This window comes from Pogona vitticeps, chromosome 2 (genome assembly GCF_051106095.1).
Source record: "Pogona vitticeps strain Pit_001003342236 chromosome 2, PviZW2.1, whole genome shotgun sequence".
NCBI lineage: Eukaryota > Metazoa > Chordata > Lepidosauria > Squamata > Agamidae > Pogona > Pogona vitticeps.
The window spans coordinates 276,308,159-276,329,937 of record NC_135784.1 but is presented as its reverse complement, the minus strand read 5'-3'; the positions used below and the strand labels follow the sequence as shown (position 1 = coordinate 276,329,937).

Genomic DNA, 21,779 nt, shown 5'->3' with positions numbered 1-21,779 from the left:
AGACAACGCCTCCCAAACAGATCACTTGGTCTGTGACAGCCTTTCATATAAAAGACTGTCAGGTAGGACATGTGGATGCCCTACCTGGGTGTTCTAGGGATTGTAGCTCAGGCCTGCTTTTCCATTTCTCACCTCAATGCAGAACTACAAGCCTACAAAGAAAGTTTAGCACTTGTCTGCACCTGAGTTGCTGGTTTGCTGCTCTTGGGTGGCTCTTGTCAAAGTATCTGCTTTCAGGGTGGTGTTTGGCTGCCTACTGTGTCACCAGCTGCTCCCTGGATTGGATCCAGAGCTGTGCTGCTTCCAAGATGACTGTTGAGAGCAAAGCAGAAGCAGGCCTTTGCTGTTCCAGTTTCAGACTGACAGAGTCATCTGCAGGATGCATTGTGCTTTTTTTTGAGGCAGGAGGTGGGCTTGTACTTGATCATTCAAATGGCAGCCAAGGACTGACGCTGACTTGGAACGGAAATTGTGCTCTTCTAGTATTGTCCTCCTGCATCCTCCTTGATATTCTCACCAGTCTTTGTAATCTTCCAGTATGTTTTCCTCCATATGGCGCTGTTTTTACTGGGAGGATTATTAGCTATTCAGTAGCATATTTTTAAAAGCCAGTGTGGTGTAATGGATGTCAGTGTAGCACTCGGGAGATCTGGGTTCAAATCCTCTCAGAGCCACTAAAACTCACTGAGGGGTAGAAAAGGTAATCCATTCCCTGAATATCTGGCATCTCTTGAAACCCCTACTAGAACCACAATAAATTCAAAATGACTTGACAGCATGTAAGAATGACAGAATATTTTCAGGGAAAGATCAGAATTTTGTTGCAAAGTATGTTTCCTATATAGAAAACCAGTACAGTACTTATCTGACTATGAAGGTCTGTGAGGGCCAACTTTCATAACTCATTAAAACCTAGAAGGCAGGGATGACATGTAACAATGCAGTCTTCATCATGTGAGCAATAATGAAAATGCCTTTCAGCAGTGACTATTGTAAGTTGTACCACTTCTTATTTGCTTCTTTCAAGGCAAATGATACTCTCATTTGAACATAACACCTACAATACCTCTGCAAAAAATGTCTTTAAAATTGCTTTGCACATCCATTTACGGTGGACATGCCAACATCCTCAAAAGATATTTGACACAAATCTTGTATTTTACAGTGAATGCATGATTAATGATAAAGACCACTTGGCTTTCCCCATGAGGACAGACAGATTGAAATCAATGTGATTTACATAACTGTTGACTCATCATTCAGCAATTGATTTAATGGATTTGCTCTAGTTGGGACTAGCAATTGGATTTAACCTAAAATAATGAAGCAGTCAACACAGCTTCTGAAAATGTGATGTCTTGTTCAGTACCCTTAGTCAATTCATATTTGAATTTCCACCATGTTATTTGACACATCCCTTATCAAATGCACATACATAACTTGCGGCCAATGTAAACAAATGGGGATGACATCATTTAGCTAGGAACACAATATGCAGCTAACCAGAGTTTGGGGGAAATGACCTTTTTACGGCTTCTGTTCCTATGCTGGCTAATCAGAGATAGGCAAACTCTATAACAGAAAGAACATTTTCTTTTTAATGCTCATATATTAACTGGCCTTTAAAGCAGTACTCAAAAACACTATACTAAACCAATGATTGCTCACATCAGGTATTTGTTTTCATTTTTAAAATCCTGTAGATCTGCAGCCAATATGGGGCAGCAGACAGAATACATGGTTTCTCTGTGAGCAACATGCAAATTCTTTTTTTATACCTAGTATGTGAAGCAGCAAAATACCATCATCACCTCGCTTTCCAGCTTCATGTTTTGTATACTTTCTACAGTGGAAAATGACACTGTCTCTGAGAATAGGCAGATGGCACAACTGATGGCACTGCCTACCATTTTTTCACCCATTTTTCCTAGGAAAAGTTGTATTTGAGAACACAGGTAAAAGTCTGTTTGTTGATAGAAGACAACCATAAAAATACAGCTCATTGAAGACAAATTTGGTAGGAGAAGAAGGCAAGAGCAAGATGAAGAGCTTTTGGTTTCTATATACAGCCAGACCCTAAATTTACCAAGGGTTTAGAGATATTATTATTTTTTGTGTGTATTAATTGCTATTAGAGATGGCCATCAACCTAACCATGAACCAACAAAAAAAAAAAAAAAAAAAAAAGGAACTGGCCTGGTTTGTGATTCAATTCGGGGATCTGCTTTGCAAAAACAAGACAAAGTGCCAAACTTTTCCACCCTCTGTGCTTCATTTTGCTGCAGCAAAACAGGATGCCCACCCTCTCCCTGCCCTCATCACCTCCCAACCAGGTCTTGAAGCCACAGCGGCCTCTGTCGCCATCTTGAGAAGCAGCAGGCCTGGCTCTGTGCACAGAAGCCAGGTCTTCTGCCTGTGCATGAATCAAAAAAACAAACTATGATCCAATTTGGATTGTGTTTTTTTTGGGGGGGGAGGGGGTGTTCATGATAGTATAGGGTTCATGGGTAGCCATGAATCATCACAAACCACCAGTTTTCCAGTTCATGCCCATCTCTAATTACCGTACTATTTATTGCTTGCGGCTATTTTTGGATGCTATTGTCTATATACAAGCATCTAGAATTTTATATTTTTTGCATATTGCTTTTTGGAATTTATACTTCTCAAGTCTTAATCTTCTCAATAAAAGAGATGTAAAAATATATGAACGATACATCTGGTACTCAATTCACCTATTCAAGACCAGGAACAGAATATACGAAGAGAATATTGTAGAGGATTCTTAAGGCGAAAATAAATTGCCTGAGTTCTACAACTAATAAATACAATTGTCAGGCTGTGGGTGACTCTGTAGAATTCATGTTTCCCTTAAAGTCTATTCTGAGTATTTGGAATAGAATCAAAGAAGGAGTGATTTGTAGGGACCTTAATCTGGTTTAGGTGCTGGAGTCATTTTTTAAAAAAAGGAAAATAATAGCAAAGTAAGCTTAGACAAAATAAACCTATTATATTATTAGTTTCAGATTACAAAGCTAGGCAAGAACCTAATAAAGAGCAAAATATTACCATACTAAATGAGCTTTAATGTTGAGTAAATATGCTTATATTTACATCTTCTCTTAGGAGCGAACAAGGGCTTTTTCAGTGTAAGGGCTTGTTTCAGCAGAGACAAAGCTGAAAAATAGTAAGTCAACATTTTTAATGAATTGTTAATACCTCCACTTGTCTATTTGGGAAGTGGTAACTTTTTCTGTTTGTTTCAAGTTCTCAAAGTTACTCATACATTTAACTTTTGATTTTTCATATATTGTAGAAGAGTTTGCAATTATTTTGTTGTAACTTATTTTTTAACACAGCTGGTCAAATTTTATCCTAGCTCTACAGCGCAGCTAACAGCATGGAAGATTAGATATATTTGAAGGGGGACCTTCCCCTCCCCATTCCATATTTTAGAATGACTTATGAAAGTGCTATAGACTTGTTTTACAGATGCTAACATCTGGTAATTTTAAGTTTATTTCACAATGCTAAATATCATGTACCTATCATTTCATAACTGTTAAGTTTCTGAAGCCAAATTTCCACAAAACTATTGACAACAGTCTGCATCAATCACACTTCTGTGAAATTCAAAAAGAAGTGCTTTGGTTAAATTGTTCTCTTCCATTCTTTTTATCCAGAGTTTGGAAAAAACCACCCTCCCCTGCTGGCTTAGGCATTCCTGGAGCAGTAGTAAAAAAAAGCATTTGTATCACTCATCAGATTTACTTCAGGCTCTGTGAAATAAGTTTCTAATACAGTGCTGGAAAGATGAACCATTGCAAAAGCCAACATTTCTCCAGGGCTTGGCCAGATCCCAGAAAACAGGCCTAAGAAGCTTCTTCCTGGGGTCAAATGGCAAGGTGACATTACCAATCTTCTCCAAAAGCAATTTTGGACTAGACTTCCCACCACACCACAAGCCGTACTGGCTGAAGCTGATGGGAGCTGTAGTCACCTACATCTGAAGGGCAACATGTCGAGGAAGGTTGTAACATACAACTTTTAAAGTAATTGCACATGCTGGGCATTTTCTGATGGAGGATACTGGATGATATCTTTGTTCAAAATGGCTCTAATGAATGGAATAAGGCACCTGAAGATTTTATTTTACTGATTTCTGAAATTTGTTCTGGTTGTTAATGCAACTGGCAACAGATTCTTGAAAGTACATTGATTAGAGCAGTGATTTTCAAACTTGGGTCCCTAGATGTTCCTGGACTGCAACTCCCAGAAATCCTGGCCAGCACAGCAAGTGGTGAAGGGTTCTGGGAATTGCAGTCCAAGAATATCTGGGGACCCCAGTTTGAGAAGCACTGGATTAAAAACCTCGAGGACCAGGAAGTCTCCTAGTGAAATCTCCACTTAACCTTGAGATTCACTGGATGATTTGGAGTTGCTGTGGTTTCTGAGCCTGACCTAATTCATGGGGCTGTTGTGAGGATGAAATAGTGCAGAATATGTTGTGGGGAGGGGGAGGAAGAATCAAACATTCTTGGCCCAGAGCTTCATGGAGGAATGGTGGTATATTTATAAATTGTACACACAATGTTGAACCTTGGTGTAACATGCACACAGACACAGCTAATATCAGAATTACAGAAATGTACCTCAGGATGTTGCTCCTTGTAAAACTGCACTGCTCAGATGTCCCATTATGGGAGTTTGCTAGGTACAACATCTGGGAATCAAACTGCCCCAAAAAAGCTTCCTAACTGTATGTGGGTGGAGAAATCACACACATGCCCCCAAAGTACACGACAGAAATGGAGTAAAACTTGGCGATACAATGACTTAATGTGATTGGAAACTGTTGTAAATTCTTCTCCAATCTCAACTCAAAAGAGTACAGTATTGCCATTTTTTAAAAAAAGCTTTTAGATTGGACTTTTGTTCCTTCCCACATAAAATAATCTGTAATTATTTTGTTAGAATGGAAGAGAGTGTTGGAACTCCTTTATAGCTCAACAACACACCCAACAGCTTGATGGGAAGAATTACAGGACACTAGAAAGGTTTTTATTCTTCCTAATACTTTAGTACCATACGGGCACTATCTCCAAATAAACCTTGTTTGATATATATACATATGCATACATGCATACATGCATACATATATACATTTTCAAACAAGGAGCAGATGCACCCATCCAAGTGTAAGTATTAAGTACAACCTTTTATAACCAGGTACCTTCTTGACGTGTTGGATTATGTCCACTGCCACCTCAGTATTTTTTTTAAGGCAGAAAAGGCAGAACAGAGATGTCAATCTCTTTTTCCATGTAGTTTTAGGCTGCAGGTTTAAACTGGTCCCCACAACCTATAGGACCAAACTAGATAATACAGTTAACTCATCACTGGAAGCAGAGCTCCCTTACTAGAAAAACTTCAATTGTTAAAAAAAACCCTCCAGTTTATGAATGTGGGACATGGTGCTTCTATACTCATGATTCAAAAAGCCAGGAAACGGCCTGATACCGCTGGATAATATCGTGCCCGTGTTGCCAGCAGGAAAAAAAGGATGCCAAGCTTTACCTAGCAAAGGGCAGCCTGAATGTTGACGACACCCATGGCAGCCGTCAGGATGCACTATGGGGTATCCTCTGCTGCTCACTATCATTCACAAAGTGAAACCATGCAAGGGAAAGTTCCAGGCACTGACTCCCTTCTTCCCCCTCCCCCTCAGTTAATCACTTCTCAGACAAACACAAAGGAATTGTCAGGACTGTTTTTCAACAAGTGTGAATGGCTGTGAGCAGAAGAGGATATCCTGTAGAGTCTAACCATCTTGACGGCTGCCATGGGTGTTGACAACATTCAGGTTGTCCTTTGCCATGTAAAGCTTGGCATGCTTTTTCCTGCTGGCAACAGAGGTGCGTGTTTTGCCTTTCCTCTTCCCCACCCTATTATCACCTCCCTGTTCCTTCTTTGCCTGTCCTGCCTCCTGCCAGGCAAACCAGGCAGCCAGAGTTTAACCGGGGGGGGGGGGGGGCACACAACAGGCCAGCTAGAAGGGAGATAAGGAGCAACAGTGGGGAGAGGGCAAGACAAGGGGCAGAAAGGCAACTAGAGTGGAGGGAGGGAGGTAAATGGGCAAGGGGACCTGAAAAGAGCGAGTCAGTTTCTCTTCCTAAGCACCTCACTGACTGAAGCAGCCATCTCACTCAGACTAAGGGTGTAGTTGGCATACAGTTCTATGTGCAGAGGGCCAACTTTTCATTTTGACTGGATGCACAGAGATCAGAGTCAGATTCAGTTTCTGGTCAGTCACCAGCACTGAAAGAACAAACCTCGTCTTTTAACTTGGGCACGAGGAAATTAAACCACGTCAGGCTTGGAGCACTTCAGACTAAAGGTGTGGGCGTGTCTCATGTCTGAATGCTCCTCCATGGAAAAATCAGAAGTGAGTGTGTGGGGGAGAGGGGGTTCAAGCTCAACAAGAGGTATAATAATTTTCTAGGTGTTTATTATGGAAAATCAGTCAGACTTGTGATTTCCATTCTAACACACCGCAGGCAGTCTGATGTGGTACTGTATAATCCAGATCTATTAATGAACTGACTTGCTCTGTTTTGTGCTCAGTTGCATGTATGTGTCTTAAAAGCTACCATGTGGGTTGCTTTGGTTCTGACCTCCAGTTCACTTAGAAATCCAGGTCTCTGAGCCAAACCTTATAGCTGGTATCAAAGTGAACACACTCACACTAAGCCTGGTAACAATCAGTTGGAGGGGGTGTGGAGTGGAGGGCTTACTGGTAAACAGATGGCAAGTTTTTAAAGACTATTAAAGTGCCACAGTCTATAAAGAATAATTGGCTCTGATGTAGATTCAAAACTCAATTAATTTTAGATGCAGAACTATAACATTGCAGGAAAAATGTGTTTCTTTTTCTTCTTTCAAGCTGTGGCTTCTTAGCTGGGGAGAAAATTGTTTTAGTTTACTGGAAAATAATCATCTGTGTGCAATGATACACTGAACTCTTGCCATTCCCATTTCATTTCTTAAAAGTCTTCCTGTTCTCTGCCCTCGTGTACCCGGGTTGGTGAGGGACATAATACTCCTCCTACTGGTCATGTTTCATCTTATAAACTTCTATTACAAAGTTAAGGACTAAACTGCACATTGTAGTCATATTACTTCTGTTTCACTGACCATATTGCATCTAATTAACTTCCATTATATACTGAACGACCAAATTATGCATTACAGTCATGTATGTACACATTACATGTCAGTGAAGGGGTCCTGGAGGGTCCCAATGTTGGGCAAGGACCTTCCACACCAATTAGACCCAGGGTAAACCCCCCAGAGCCACCTTTCCCTTGGCAGGTGACCACCCTGTAGACAACAAAGCTGACAAGCCTGCCAGAGTTGTCTTTCAAAGTGGAGGATGCAACAGCATCAGGAGGGGCCTTCTTCGAATATTCAAAGGGCAAGGAATCTTCCAAAAGCAGCAAGGCTCAAGGCAAGATTTAGAAGCGAGCAAGATCTGGAAAGGAGGTAGGGGACCCCAAAAGAGATAAAAAGGGAGGAAGAAAGCAAGAAGTGGAAGGACTGGTGGTGATGGATCCCTGAGGAGGAGGAGGAGGTAGGAGAAGATGACAAGGGGGAGACTTGGGAGGAAATACCTAATTGGCTCCAGCCAGAACCATCTAAAAAGACTCTAAAGCTTCTCATTTCAGCTGACCGAGGAATACCACAGCTCAAAGAAGGCACAACCAACTTGCTGTTGATCCCACGCTAATGACCCATATTCTGACACAGCTGTGGTGGTAGAGAAGGCAGAGACAGTTGGATCATCTCTGATGACTGAAAGAAGAGGTGCATGTCATCCTCCCATTGCAGAGTGTGGCAGGGAGGGCAGCTCTAAGACTTTTCTGCCTTTTAGTGACTTTCCAAGAAGGCTGGGGTAACCACTAGGGATGGGACTCTCAGAATCTAAGGATTCCCACTCCCATAATTTGGTGGAAAACCTACATGCCAAATTAGAGGACCAGGAGCCCTCAAACCAGCAAGAGGTAGAGCAGCCACATCTCCACCATGCTGTTCCTGCACTGCTTCATTGTGATGCTCGAGAAGTGTCCCAATCCACCATGGGAGTTGCGAGAATTCCCCACAGCTGATAGACAAACATGGGGGAATGAGTTCTGACATAGCTGTCTCCATGCTATGCCAACTACCCCTCCCCTTTGGCTTAGCCTATTGGTTGCGCAACCAGTTTTAAAAAAAATGAATAGCAGGAGGTCAGTAGACCAGGCTACACAGGCTTTTAAAATCATTTCATTTGAGGCTTGCCCACTCTGCCCTCACGCTAGCCACTCATCCCAACTGCTGTGGTGAGTTGAGAGAGGGAAAGAGAAGGCTAAGCTACTTGTTGTTTTAGAAAGCCTAGCTGCTTCTATCCCTTTAAGAATGCTCCAGCCATTCCCATTTGTATCCACAGAATTCAACACAGAAATGAGGGGTATCTGACTTTCCACTGGTGCAAAAGCACTGATCCAAGCATGGATCCTCCTGAATCCCCATGATTTTAATATGGGATCATCCTCAAACCATTATCCAGTCTGTGGGCAGAGATGGTTCCTACGATGGTGATTATTGGGGGGGGATAATCCTACAGAAAAACCATGTGGATCCATGAGGATCTGTGCCTCTGATCCTTTTTTTGCCCAAAGGCAGCTCTTTGCTCCTCCAATCCTCCTCTTCCTCTCAGGCTCCCTGCACCTGCCCATCCCTCCTTCCCTCCCTGCGGCTCTTGTTGCTGCTGTGGCAGCCGCCTCTCCCCCACCTCTGCTGGTTACTCAGAGAGGCAGGTGTGATTGGGCAGGGAGGGTGAGGGAGGGGACAGGGAGGCCAGGAGCAGGGTGGCAGAGGGCGATCAGGCTGGGAGCAATTGATGGTGGGAGAGCAAGGCACTTTGGGCAAACCAAGGCATTAGACTGCGATTCAGACACAAGCTAAAATAAACATCCCTGCCAGGAAGAGGTTGAATGATGTGCTTCTGAACAGAATAACACATGTTGTTAGGAGCCTCGTGGCAGAGTGGTTAAACTGCTGTACTGCATCCAAAACCATGCTCATGACCCAGGGTTCAATCCCAGGTAGCCGGCTCAGGGTTGACTCAGCCTTCTATCCTTCTTAGGGAGGTAAAATGAGTACCCAGTTCGCTGGGGGGGGGGGGAATGTTTCGCCTGCATAATTAACTTGTAAACTGCCTAGAGAGTGCTTGGAGCACTATGGGGCAGTATATAAACAGCACACTTCGTTTTGCTTTGCATGTCTGGGGTGGGGAAATGAGATCCACTGTGCATCATGTGATAAACTTTTTTAACACTTATGCCATTGCAGCTAAACGTGGTTCCGATACCACTTCTTTTACCAGTGTAACCAGAACCTAAATCCTATAGCAACCACTCAAAGAGTCAGACCCAGACTTTCCAAGTTCTAAAAATATGGCCCCCTACCAATCTTGCTTTCTAGACTTTGCAGCAAAACTGGAGACAGATTTTAAGAAAATGCTTATTTCTGAATGGAAATTAACAGCAATAATTTAACTACAGTATAGTCTTTGTAGGCTTTTGTGTAGTTTCATTTTGAAAAAGCTGCTCTGTTGTGATATGAATCACCTTGGTGTGGCCTGCCAACTCACTTCTCCTGCTGCCTCAAATTAATTAACTATGAGCTTTTGTCATTAAGCTGCCTTTCTATCAAGCTTTGAAGTTTGAAGCAATCCCACACATGCACATGGTCCAATCAGGATTTTCCTAACAATGAACACATGTTCTATTGGCTTGCTGCTTTTCTAATTCATTAAACACAGCTGGGCTCCAATAGGAATTAATGAAAAAGGAAAACTTGTAGAACTTTAAAATACATCTTTATATCTCTGTCACCGGGGGGGGGGAAGATGTTCCCTTTCAGTGCCATTACTTTATCTACCACACTGGGTTCTATATCAAATGAAAAAGAAAAGCACACTGAACATAATCATCTGATCTGCAAACAGGAAGGTTTATAACTTTCCAATTGCCCGTGTTATCCTGCATCTTAATCACTCACCTCACAGTAATGCTGCCCTTTTCAGGAAATGGGGTGTCTGAAAGCCATTATAGTTCTATTATTAACGAAATAAAACTAACACACAATGACACGTTTTCTCTACAACAGTGTTTATTCCAACAGGATGCACGGAATTCATAGGTCATTGCTTTCCACCCATATTTAAAATAGCTTGTTGGCGGTGGCTGCTCAAACAGGAACTAGGAGTCAAAATGATACACTGAAAACTGCTCTTATCTTCATGAATTATAAGGGGGAAGAGGAAAGGATGGAAAGAGAGCAGCATGTAAACCAAACCCCAAATACATTACATGCCTTAGTTACCCACTGGATTTCCACCTATGGCAGATAACTTTTTTAAGAGATTGAATCACGCTTTGGACAAACAAAAAATTCATTGTATTGGCTTACACCAATGAACTCCTCTGGGACCAAGAGTTTAACAAGATATAAGCTTTCAATTACAAGTTACTAAAATGTTGCCCTTGCAAAGATGCAACTCCTTCAAATTACAAGCTGGAGCAATCAGACATGTCAATCGAGCCCATATTTATCTCCCAATGACTAAGCACAAAACAACAGTTACATATGTGCCCAACAGATCGTCACACACGAGGCTCCTTCAGGTGGCCAGCCCAAGGGAGGACCATAAATCATCTACTAGAGGCAAGGCCTTCTTCGTGGTGGCTTCGACTCTATGGAACCAGCTCCCAGAAGAGCTTTGCCTGGCCCCTCCGTTAACATTTAAGAGGCAGCTGAAGACGTGGCTTTTCACTCTGACCCTGGCTAAATTTGTATACTTCCGTCTGGTCATTGTTATTTTTACTTAAATTTTCATCCTTTTGTTCTATTATTGTTCCAGCATCCTTTGTTCCATTGCCTATGTGATTTAATGAGTATACTGTTTTTATTATATCATTCTATTTCAACTGTTCTTTTATTGTGAACCACCAAGAGTAATGCTTTGGTACTAACAGGAGCAGTATATAAATTAAAAAAATAAATGAATAAAATTAAGAAACAGTAAGATAATTTGCAAAATGTGGCAATATAAACAGCTAGTGCCAGAAGAAATCGAAGTCTTTTACCTCCTAGGCAAGCTCTGCTACTAGTGTATCATTTTGACACCTAGTTCCACTTTCAGCAGCAGACAATGAAATACCCCCGGGGAAACTCACAACTGGGAGATGAGGAGAATGACTCCCCCCTGTCTCCAGAGGACCCACGTTTCAAAGCCATGGATTTGCACTAAAATATTGCAGAAACAAGTGCACTGAAAGTATGATTCTATCTGAATTTTTTCATAAGCACATCTACAGAATCCATGAGATTTCATCCCCAGTAAGTATCTTCAGGATTATAACCCAGATGTAGTTTTACAATGTTGGTGTTTTTAGAATGGATGTGATCAAAACTTGCTCCATATTACTGCCACATATGGCAAGTGGTTGCCAGTTTTTGGCTAGCATAAACAGCTGCCCAGATTAGCAAAAAAAAGTGGGAGAGAAAGGAAGAAACACAGCGAAAAGAATCGCCTGTGTTTCTCTGTTACAATATTGCTGAGGGACTGAATAATGAAAAAAAACCCTCCTATATTTCACTGCTTCAAAGAAATCTGTGTTATTTAGGCCATAATTACTGGCATACAGTCTTTAAATGCCAACTGAATTAATACTCTTATAAATTAGTATGAGTAAGCCAAAGCTACCTGTTGTTGTTTTACTCCATAAAAGCACTGACAAGAATGCTTGGCTGACTACTATTAAAACTTTATTTTGCCACTTCCTTTTATTTCTAAATTAAAATAGAAAGCTCTGTGAGCATATCATCTTCTAACTAATCATTCATCACAACCCTTTAAAAAGCTAAGTTGCAAATTTAAGAAAAGATTGAAAAAAAACTACAACTTTAGACTCCCAATGGTCCCAACAAGGGCTTAACCTGAATATGAGCAACAATTTTGGAGATACAATTGTTGTCCTGGTATTTCTTTAGGTAGACTTGTACTGCTGAAATGTTGTTATTTTAGTGAAAAGTCAAATTGATTTGAATCAAATTGGTAGTCCCAAATAGAACAGATCCCTTGAATCAATGAGATTTACTTATCTGTAGAGCCACCAGTTAGCAATTGGCTCAACGCAGCTACTCTAGTTGGGACTAGCAATTGGACTTAAGCCACTGTATGTTACTTGGGAATGAAGGAGTTACTCAGAAATACTTATGCATATGCCACTCCTGTTTAAGTAACACAAGTTCTTCTGACATTCCAGTCCTTAGGGTACAACAAAGTACCCCAAGGACTGGAGTATCAAGGCTGTAATCATCAAATAATTCTAGAATTGGTCTAATGAAGTCACTGTAGTTATTCACAGTAAAAAGTTTATACTGTAGTCACCAAAACAGAGAGATCCATTAAAGTTAGTAGGAGCTTTGTCATCAGACTGTGCCCAAATTCTTTACTGGTTTTGCACTGTAGACAATAGGGCATTTCCTGGTATATCCTAAAAATCTACCATAAATAATTTAAAAAATTAAAAATAAAAGAACAAAGAACACTGTGTGTGACTAAGTCAATTTTTATTGTGGGTGCCGACTTGCTGTTTTCTAAGATTTCACAACCCACAATGGGTTTCCCCAGCTATTAGGGTGAATTATTTATTCTTCATATATTTGTTCCAAGTTCTAAAGTGCACTATGAAATGTGCATAAAACTTTGATAAACTGTTTTAAAAAGCCAGGCCTATACCCATTAAAAGTGTCATATCTGAGAAATAAATCCCCATGATATCTTGCTATCCTGATAATAATTTGAGTTTACTGCATTATCACAAATTACTTAGGAACAACAATATCACTGACTCTCTAATCTTTTCCATAAGACCCATCTTACTTTAAATGGTCTCAGCATGTTCCCATTTAATGATCAACAAAATAGAAATGAACCAAGAAGCTAAACTGGACATAGAAAGAGAACAGGCCAACTAGCAACTTGCATTCTTCCAAATTTTATTCAACTTATAAGAAAAAGTTTTCCTTCCTAGGTTACTCATAAAGGCCAAAATCCAGCTGAAAAATACAGGGCACATAAACACTATTGCCCAAGAAGTTTTTGCATTTTGCCAGCTATCTGTCATACACCAGAGCATGCTGCTGAGTAAACCACAAGCTGCACAATCTGTCTCCTGAGGAATTTTTTTGAAAAGAGCCCTAAAACAACATAAGCCATAAATTACTGCATGTAAATGTAACATACACACAAGAGACAATGAATATTTAGCATGAAACTGATATTTCATTTAACATTTCATTTTGTTTTCACATGTCTGATGAAGTGGACTTGTCCACAAAAGCTCACATTAAAATATAATTGTTAGTCTTTAAGGTACCACATGCTTCTGTCTTGTTTTGTTTCATTTCTTTGGATTTTGCCTGAATGAGGCTTTCACAGACTGCGGCTACCTCTGCCAAAACTTCAAATGATAATGATAATGAACTACTACTCTGATTATGTCTCATCACTGACCAGGTTGGGTAGGCAGCCAGAGTCCGCTAGTATATAGAGGACCACAGACTACCAGTCCCATTCTGAAGAACTACTATCTCTTAGAGCCACATTAAGCATCAACAAACTATATGGCAGAGTCCTCTGTGGTTTGTGCGGTTTCAGGTTCTCAATTCCTACCAGAGCCTGCCATGCAGACGATCCTCTATGTGTATAGCCAACTAGCAAAAAAGAAAAGAGTGCTGTATCTTATTCTGCTTTCTGATATATTAGTTTACCAGGTGCACTTTCCAACCTGGAATCAGGGGGAGGGGCAGAGAATGCCCACCTGTGCTTATGCAGTGGTGCCTCGCTAGACAGTTACCCCGCATGACAGTTTTTTCGCTAGACATTGACTTTTTGCGATCGCTGTAGCGATTCACAAAACAGTGATTCCTATGGGGGAATTTTGCTGGACAATGTTTGGTCCCTGCTTCGCAAACTGATTTTCGCTAGACAATGATTTTGACAGCTCCCTCCGCACTCGCAAAATAGCTGTTTTCGGGACCTAAGTTTCGCAAGACACCTATTTAAACAGCTGATCGACAGTTCGCAAAGCAGCTTTCCTGTGGCCAATCTTCGCTAGGCAACGATGATTCTTCCCCATTGGAGCACATTAAACAGGTTTCAATGCATTCCAATAGGGAAATGCTTTTCGCTGGACAATGATTTTGCTAAACAGCGATTTCAGTGGAACGGATTATCATCGTCTAGCCAGGCACCACAGTAGAGCCCTAAATGGTGGTGCTTTTATAGAAGGTTTTGTTGAAAGAGTCCACAACTTAATTTAACAGAATAAGCAAAAAGGTACCCCTAATACACTCACAACATGACTTGTCTTATCACATGTGAGAAGGCCTTCACAAATATAACACCATGAACATGGTAAGTAAAACCGTAACAGAATTACAGATATAATATCAACTTCTGATCTCCTCTTATAACCTTATTCAGCAGCCTTAATTCACATGCTTAGCATTCATGCAGTTTTATGCATGGTGTGTAATGTGTACATATGAAACTGAGATTAAGAATTTGAAGACATTCTGAAGCAGGCACATCTTTTCCCTGTAAGCAGAAAAAATCTCACAAATCTTTAAGTCGCTCATATCACAGCTGTTTTTACTAGTCTTGTGACAAATAGGAGCTCAGAGATCATTATGAGATCAAATTCCTTCCCTTGCTTACGTCTTCTTAATTGCAAACTATAATATTGTTCTGTATAGTATGGTAACATCTGTACTTCATATTATGCAAATGATTTTGCTCCAAATTTAACACAGTCTGGACCTGTGAAAGGAAAGGGTGGCTTGGCTCATGGGCATTTTATTTTTCCAGATTATTTTTTAAATTACAAATTTAAATCTGCTGCAAAAGGAAAACCAAGAAAGAAAGAACAGTTTTAAAATGTGCCCTTATGGCTGTTCTGGATAATCATGCATGAACAAACATGCACCAGTTTTAATACACACAAAGGCAGAATTAATCTTTGCCATTTCTTCCTAAAGACAAATAATCTGCCTAAAGTCACTGACATTATTGGAATGGCTGTTGTAATGCATTTAAGCCATTTTGTCTCCTTCCTTTCCTTCCTACTTGGGCAATCCATACCACATCAATAAGTCACGAAAACAACTCACTGACTGTTATAGTTAAGATGCCAAAAGCATTCAAGGACCACAAGATGAGCACCCTCAATTCTTTACTACCTCTCTTCCCAAGAAACAGGATTTTACTTTTAATTTATTAATGTATTTATTCAAAAATTGTTTTAAACCTTTAAAAACTGGAAAGATTAAATCTGCAAATATATATTTGCAGATTTATTCATATATATAGACGTGTGCGTGTGTATAAAATTTGCAGATACATATATCTGCAAATATATATTAAATATATATATTTAAATTAGATAGTTCAACTCAGCTAACATGTAGTTAGGTGTAACATTGCTGTTTTATCTACTCTGGCTAACCAAAAGGATCTTCTATGAACATATGAACATTCTTCATGAAAAAATAGATTAGTGAGCACCCCACAAATGAACAGTTCAGACAGATAGTTTTCTAGGTGGAATCATTCTGAATGCATGTGACTATCCCTCCATCCTGTTGTTTTTGCATTGCCAAGATTTAAATCATTTTGCTATTGGTCTTGAAAAATGGGAATGATTTCCCAAGAGATAGTTTTGACATGATTCACTTCCACTAAGAATCCTGAAACTGGAGCTCCAATATAGTTGGACATGAAACTTTACATTCTGTGGTCTGAGACATGTCTCAGTTTACCATCAGCAATAAATAATTCAGAGAACTTTCCTTTCTGTTTGGTTTGTATACGTGCAACAATCACACTGATCTCTTGACAGCACACTTACTTGTATATTGTATATTATATATACTTGTATATATACACAATATACTTGTATATTTTATATTATATATATATAAAAGACCAAACCAAAATCAACAATGTTTGTGGCTGAAAATCCATGTCAAACTTCCATGGGGATAGATTCACTCCCATAAACACCAATGCAGTGTCCATGGTGGTTTCTAACTTCAGTGTCAAGGAGAGAAGAAATGGGGCATATGATTAGAGAGGGAGGGGGTGGCTGTGTCTACAAAACTCGCCTGAAGCTGTTGTTTTCAGATAATGACATGACAGGAAATTATAGCACAGAACACATGGTGATCCCCAAAGTCAAAATATATAACAGCGTCTACTTAAAGATTCACATCAGCACACTCTAGTTTAATGACTTACATTAATAAAAGAAATCTAACTGGGGACAGAGCTTCCACTTCAAAATACATCTAAATTGGAGCAGATCTCCCATTCATTCTAAATTAGCATATTCACATTTTGTATGGCTTTTGTGTGAACGGTCATGTAAGACCAACTCTACTGAAACAGCTCTCAAGCCATCTCAGTACTTTAGACCTCCATATATACATAGAACCACTACCTAAAGACTCCTACAGTGAGCGCAATCACTGGGCATGTTAGCTGAGGGATTCTGGACGTTGAAGTCCAATAAAGTAATTTTTCCAAGCTCTGCTCTTAATGCATTGTCTGCCCAGCTTCAGAAAGTTACATGGATGAAACGTGGAGAAGGAAGATTATACTGTATTGCAATGTGGTGTTACACTTTTAAGATAAATTGTATCTAAAACCTTTGTGCACTGTTCACAATACAGTACTGGCATGTTTCCACCAACCATATAGAAAACTGTTTCTAAAACATGTCATCTCAAAAAGCTACTCTGAAGTCTTTGATCCAAGTATTGTCAGAGACAGTCAGCAAAATGCCATTTCATGATAAATATTTGTTCAATTGATGATTAAGAAATATGAAGCGTTATGCTGCTTAACTGTGGATGAGATTCTTTCTCAGTTCCGGAGGTATTGCTAAATAGATGGTTATCATATTAAGCCTTTAGTTTGGCAGAGCAACTGAACAAAATTTATTTCATTTCCAAGCCATATTGATGAAAGCTTACATTTCCTTCCTCTTCCCAATTATCTAAACAGATTGTTAATTTATCCATACAAAAGAAAACAATGGTTAGACTAATGTGAATGCAAATGTCTTTCAATCATTTTTTTCTCCTCCTGCTATGACACATCCTCATTACAAAACATGTAATGTCAAGTATTGGCTTTGCGTTTGTGGGAACTTGCCTCAAAGCCCTTGGTAAGGCTTTCTTTAACAAAATCAATCAACAACTAATTTACTTCCATTTAAATTCTAAGTAAGGCACCCCTTGGTTACACTCCATCAACACTTTTTGGGATGCATTTAGGAGGGCCTTCCCTTTTACCTCCAAAAAGCAACTCACCCCACCGCATACTTCTCAAACAGGATCATAACTGTGATATGGAAAAGAGGCTGTTGGTTCCGAATGCGAGTGGGAAACCACCACCACCTTCTGCCTCCATCAGTACATCTTCCTCCAGGCTTGTCTGGACTGAGGCCTGATATGGATGGGTGTGTGCTAATGAAGAGTACACACATACAAAATGCAATTCTTTGGAAAACCTGGAAAGCATGTATTTCCACTCTCCTCTTAAAGGAACTAAATAACATCAATATATTTCCTTTATACCGTACTTATTTATTTGAATATATTATACCACACCTTTATGAAACCAAGAGCACTCTCTATATGGTTTCTAAGCAATCTCCCATACAGACAGTGAACAGAATCAACAACTGCTGAGCTTTAGTGAAGTGTTTGTATTATGGGCTCTCAGACCCTGATTCTCCTACACATTGATTTTGCTAGTAAGAATTCCTAGCAGTGTCATTTATTGGAACTAAAACTCAATATACCAACTCTATCTGAAATCAATTTCACTATATACCTACAGTTCCCATGTCACCCCAAACACACAATTAAAATTGTGTAATTTGTGAAAAAAGAAACACTGAAGGGAACAAAAGTACGCAAACTGCTAGTTAATTTTACACATGCATATTTAAACATCCCCCTTCAGATAAAATTATTGAGATATCTATTTTCAATCATCTTCCCAAATTTTGCTAGTCTACTGCAATGACTATAAAAATAACAAATAGCCTCATATGACATGAAACAATATATTTGTCCACATTCATCATGAACAGGAAGACTGACTTTGGTTTCATATAGTCGTTCACCTTTGGTTTCCACGTCTGTATCTGGCTCCCAGAAAACAAGTATTTTTACTCTGGTTTACTCAAATTCCATGGCCAGCCTCCCAAACAGTATGGTTATACGAAAACATCTTTGTCTACACAGAAGGAATGCATTCCCAGTGTGCATTTACAGTATTGCCTTATGCACAAAAGAGATGGGGTCAGACTGAAGCAACCGGAAACCTGCACCACACACATCCTAGTGCTAGGAAATATTGGATAAACCCATTGTAACACCTGTTGCTGTTATTTGCTGTTACTTACGACTTTTATTAACCCTAATAGGGTTTTTGAGGTATGTGAAATGTTCAAGGAGTGATTTACCAATTCCATCCAATCCCCACCCCCAAGTTTCCTTAATCTAGCAGGGATTTGAACCCAGGTCTATAAAATGCTAACCTAACACTCTATGCACTATACCTGCTGGCTCTCCAATTCTACGCCAAAGCTACTGGAGTGAAAAATTCCCAATAGCATAATTTTGCTGAATCATATCATTTCCACAATTGTTTGTACCACATGCAGAGTTGCAGGAGCAACAATTGACACCAGATACCATATTTGTGCTGATAATGCCCAACTGCTATTGCAGCTCAATGACATCACTGGATACAGACTGGGTGTTTGTTTGTACTCTTAACTTCCAGATTCCCTAGCCAACATGGCCAGTGTCAATGCTGACTCATTATAGAAGTTGGTGTCTGAAAAGATCATATCCCCAAGCTCTGATCAATATTGAATTTTGGCAGGAGACAACTTTCACAGGACTAGCTGAGACACAGCCTTGCACCCTCAAAGTAGGCTGCCTGCAGCCACTACAAAATCTTCTGCCAACCTCCTCCTTTGCCTCCAGATTTAAGCATCTATATCACACTTTAAAAACCTTCACATTGCTTTAGTGTGTTGATTATATAGCTTATATACATCACTTTGGATGCAACAAGTCCTGAGTTCAAACTTACTTCAATAGCCATACTAACTTGCTTTAGATACTTATCTAGAGGCAACAGATATACATCCCCTCTTATTTTTCTTGCAAAAAGGACAACTGTGGCATGTAACTAAATTAACACTTACGATTGTTACAAGCATCTGTGTGGCTTGTGCTGGAGCTGGAGGTATGATGGAAGAGTCCAGTAGATTTTGAGAGATCATCAGGGGACGTGTGCTGACAAGAATTGTCCATGTTGAGTTTGATCTGATTTTCTGCAGTCCTTGATACATCTGAACTTGGTAGATTTATACCACGCACGCTATCCTGGTAAGCTAAAGCTGAATTTGATCTGTTGAGGTGATTTAATGACATCTGCACTATGGCTTCTTTTATGAAGACTGAATTTTCACTGCAAAAACTCTCCGACTGATAATGTCTCATGATCTGTAAACAATAAAACAAAAAGTAATCTAAGTAGCTGAAAGGTATAAGGTAAAGGTAAAGGTTCCCCTTGACAAATATCCAGTCATGTCTGACTCTAGGAGGTGATGCTCATCCCCATTTCCAAGCCGTAGAGCCAGCGTTTGTCCATAGACAGTTTCCGTGGTCACGTGGCCAGTGCGACTAGACATGGAATGCTGTTACCTTCCCACCGTGGTGGTACCTATTTATCTACTCGGATTTGCATGCTTTCAAACTGCTAGGTTGGCAGGAGCTGGGACAAGCGACGGGAGCTCACTCTGTCATGTGGATTCGATCTTATGACTGCTGGCCTTCTGATCTTGCAGCACAGAGGCTTCTGCAGTTTAACCTGCAGCGCCATCACGTCCCTAAGCTGAAAGGTATACCTGCTATTAGTAATCAATTTCCTATATTCTCATGTCATTAATCAGCTTCGGAAAAGGGGAAAATCAGAATGAAAAAAAATTATTGATATGTTGTCTAGAACAGTGGTCCCCAACCTTTTTAACTCCATGGCCTTTTGGGGAAGGCAGGGCCCATACCCTTGCGCTTGTGTGCATGCCTGAAGGAGCAGATGCACTCTTGCATGGGCACACTCATGTGCATGCGCAAAGGGGCAGGGCATGCACATGCAGGCACGAAGGATCGGAGGTGCTCAGGGGACCCTCACACACACTTGCGAAGGGTTGGGGGCACTTGGGAGCACTCACGTGCATGTGCAAAGGGGCTATGTGGGGGTGGGAGCGTGTGCGAGGTGGTGGGAGATCTATCTCCACGGCCCGGCCCAGGCCACCGACTGGCACCGGGCTGTGGACTGGGAGTTGGGGACCCCTGGTCTAGAAGAGACTCAAGCAGAATCTATCAAGTTTATATGATGCCAGATATAATATTACATACCTCTTGATTAAACGTTCAAAAAGATTTGAGTGAAGTTTTCCTGGCATGTAATGTCTTGTGCCAAAAAAGTGAATGATTCTATTATTACGTTGTCTCTATGTTGTTTATTATGTTCTACCGAATACCAAGTAATGTTCCTCTAACCAAGCCTACCTCAACCCGATATCGTCTAAGTCAGTCTACAACTTCATCATCCTCAGACAGAAAAGAATGGGCCAATTCTGTGGTTCAGGGAGCTATACTGCCATCCCCAAATAGGGCAGGGAGCTCCACTGCTACCCTATTCAAAGATGGTGGCAGGCAGCTACAAAAATCTGTTAAAACCAACACTTTTGCTTCAGAACAAGGCATACAGGGAGCACACACTTCGTTTTAAAGCTGGATCACTCCTGGGAGCACAATTTATTTTAAAACAGGCACACACCTGTCTGCCTTGTGTTAAAGGAAATGTGGGCAACATGCAGCCCCTCCAAGCACCTTGAGGCCTTCCAACACCCCCAATTCTCCAAAATTTTGTTTGGTTCAAAAAGTTCTCTTGTTCTCTAGACGGGGTTTTTTTTTTGCCATATTTTGAGACATCTTTCCATCCCCCACTTCATAACTGTAAGAGCAGTGCAACAAAGGAACCAATTACATCAAGAGATGTTGAGTGCTCCACCACTGGAGGCGTTCAAGAGAATATCTGGCAACTATCTGTCAGATCTACTTCGACTTGGATTCCTGCAAACTGGGTGGGAAAAGCCCAATATTTATTTATTTATTTATTTATTTATTTATTTATTTATTTATTTATTTGTTTGTTTGTTTATTTGTTTGTTTGTTTGTTTGTTTGTTTGTTTGTTTGTTTGTATCTCGCCCATCTGGTCTATATGACCACAATTTGGAACACATAAAGTCGGCAATGTAGGTGGTATATATAAATATATATTTAGATTGAGCAGGGGGGTGGATTCAGTGGCCTTAGAGGCCCTTTCCAACTCAATTATTCTATCATTCAATGATTCTATTTGTTCCACTGTTATAATAAAAATAGATCACTAGAGGATGCAAGGGAATTTTTCAGTTTGGTGTTTTTATAAAGTATGTAAGGAACTAATGGGAAGTTGATAGGGGTGGCTCATTCATTTTCATGAGCTTTTGTTTTGTTTTGCTTATTTGGACTC

The 21,779-nt window shown here is 40.2% G+C and overlaps 1 protein-coding gene and 1 long non-coding RNA gene across 10 annotated transcripts in view; one reads left to right on the top strand and one right to left on the bottom strand.

The window, feature by feature from the left end:
* ARHGEF28 (Rho guanine nucleotide exchange factor 28) overlaps positions 1–21,779 on the bottom strand; it is a 200,970-nt gene that overhangs the window by 14,742 nt on the left and 164,449 nt on the right. For all 9 annotated transcript variants that reach the window (XM_072992640.2, XM_072992643.2, XM_072992641.2 and 6 more), the window contains one exon: positions 19,401–19,701. In XM_072992640.2, coding sequence (XP_072848741.2) covers positions 19,401–19,701 — 301 coding nt within the window. The remainder of the gene's footprint in view (positions 1–19,400; positions 19,702–21,779) is intronic.
* The window catches only part of LOC144586372 (uncharacterized), a 580,628-nt gene that overhangs the window by 553,364 nt on the left and 5,485 nt on the right, over positions 1–21,779 (top strand). The gene's annotated exons all lie outside the window — the stretch shown is intronic.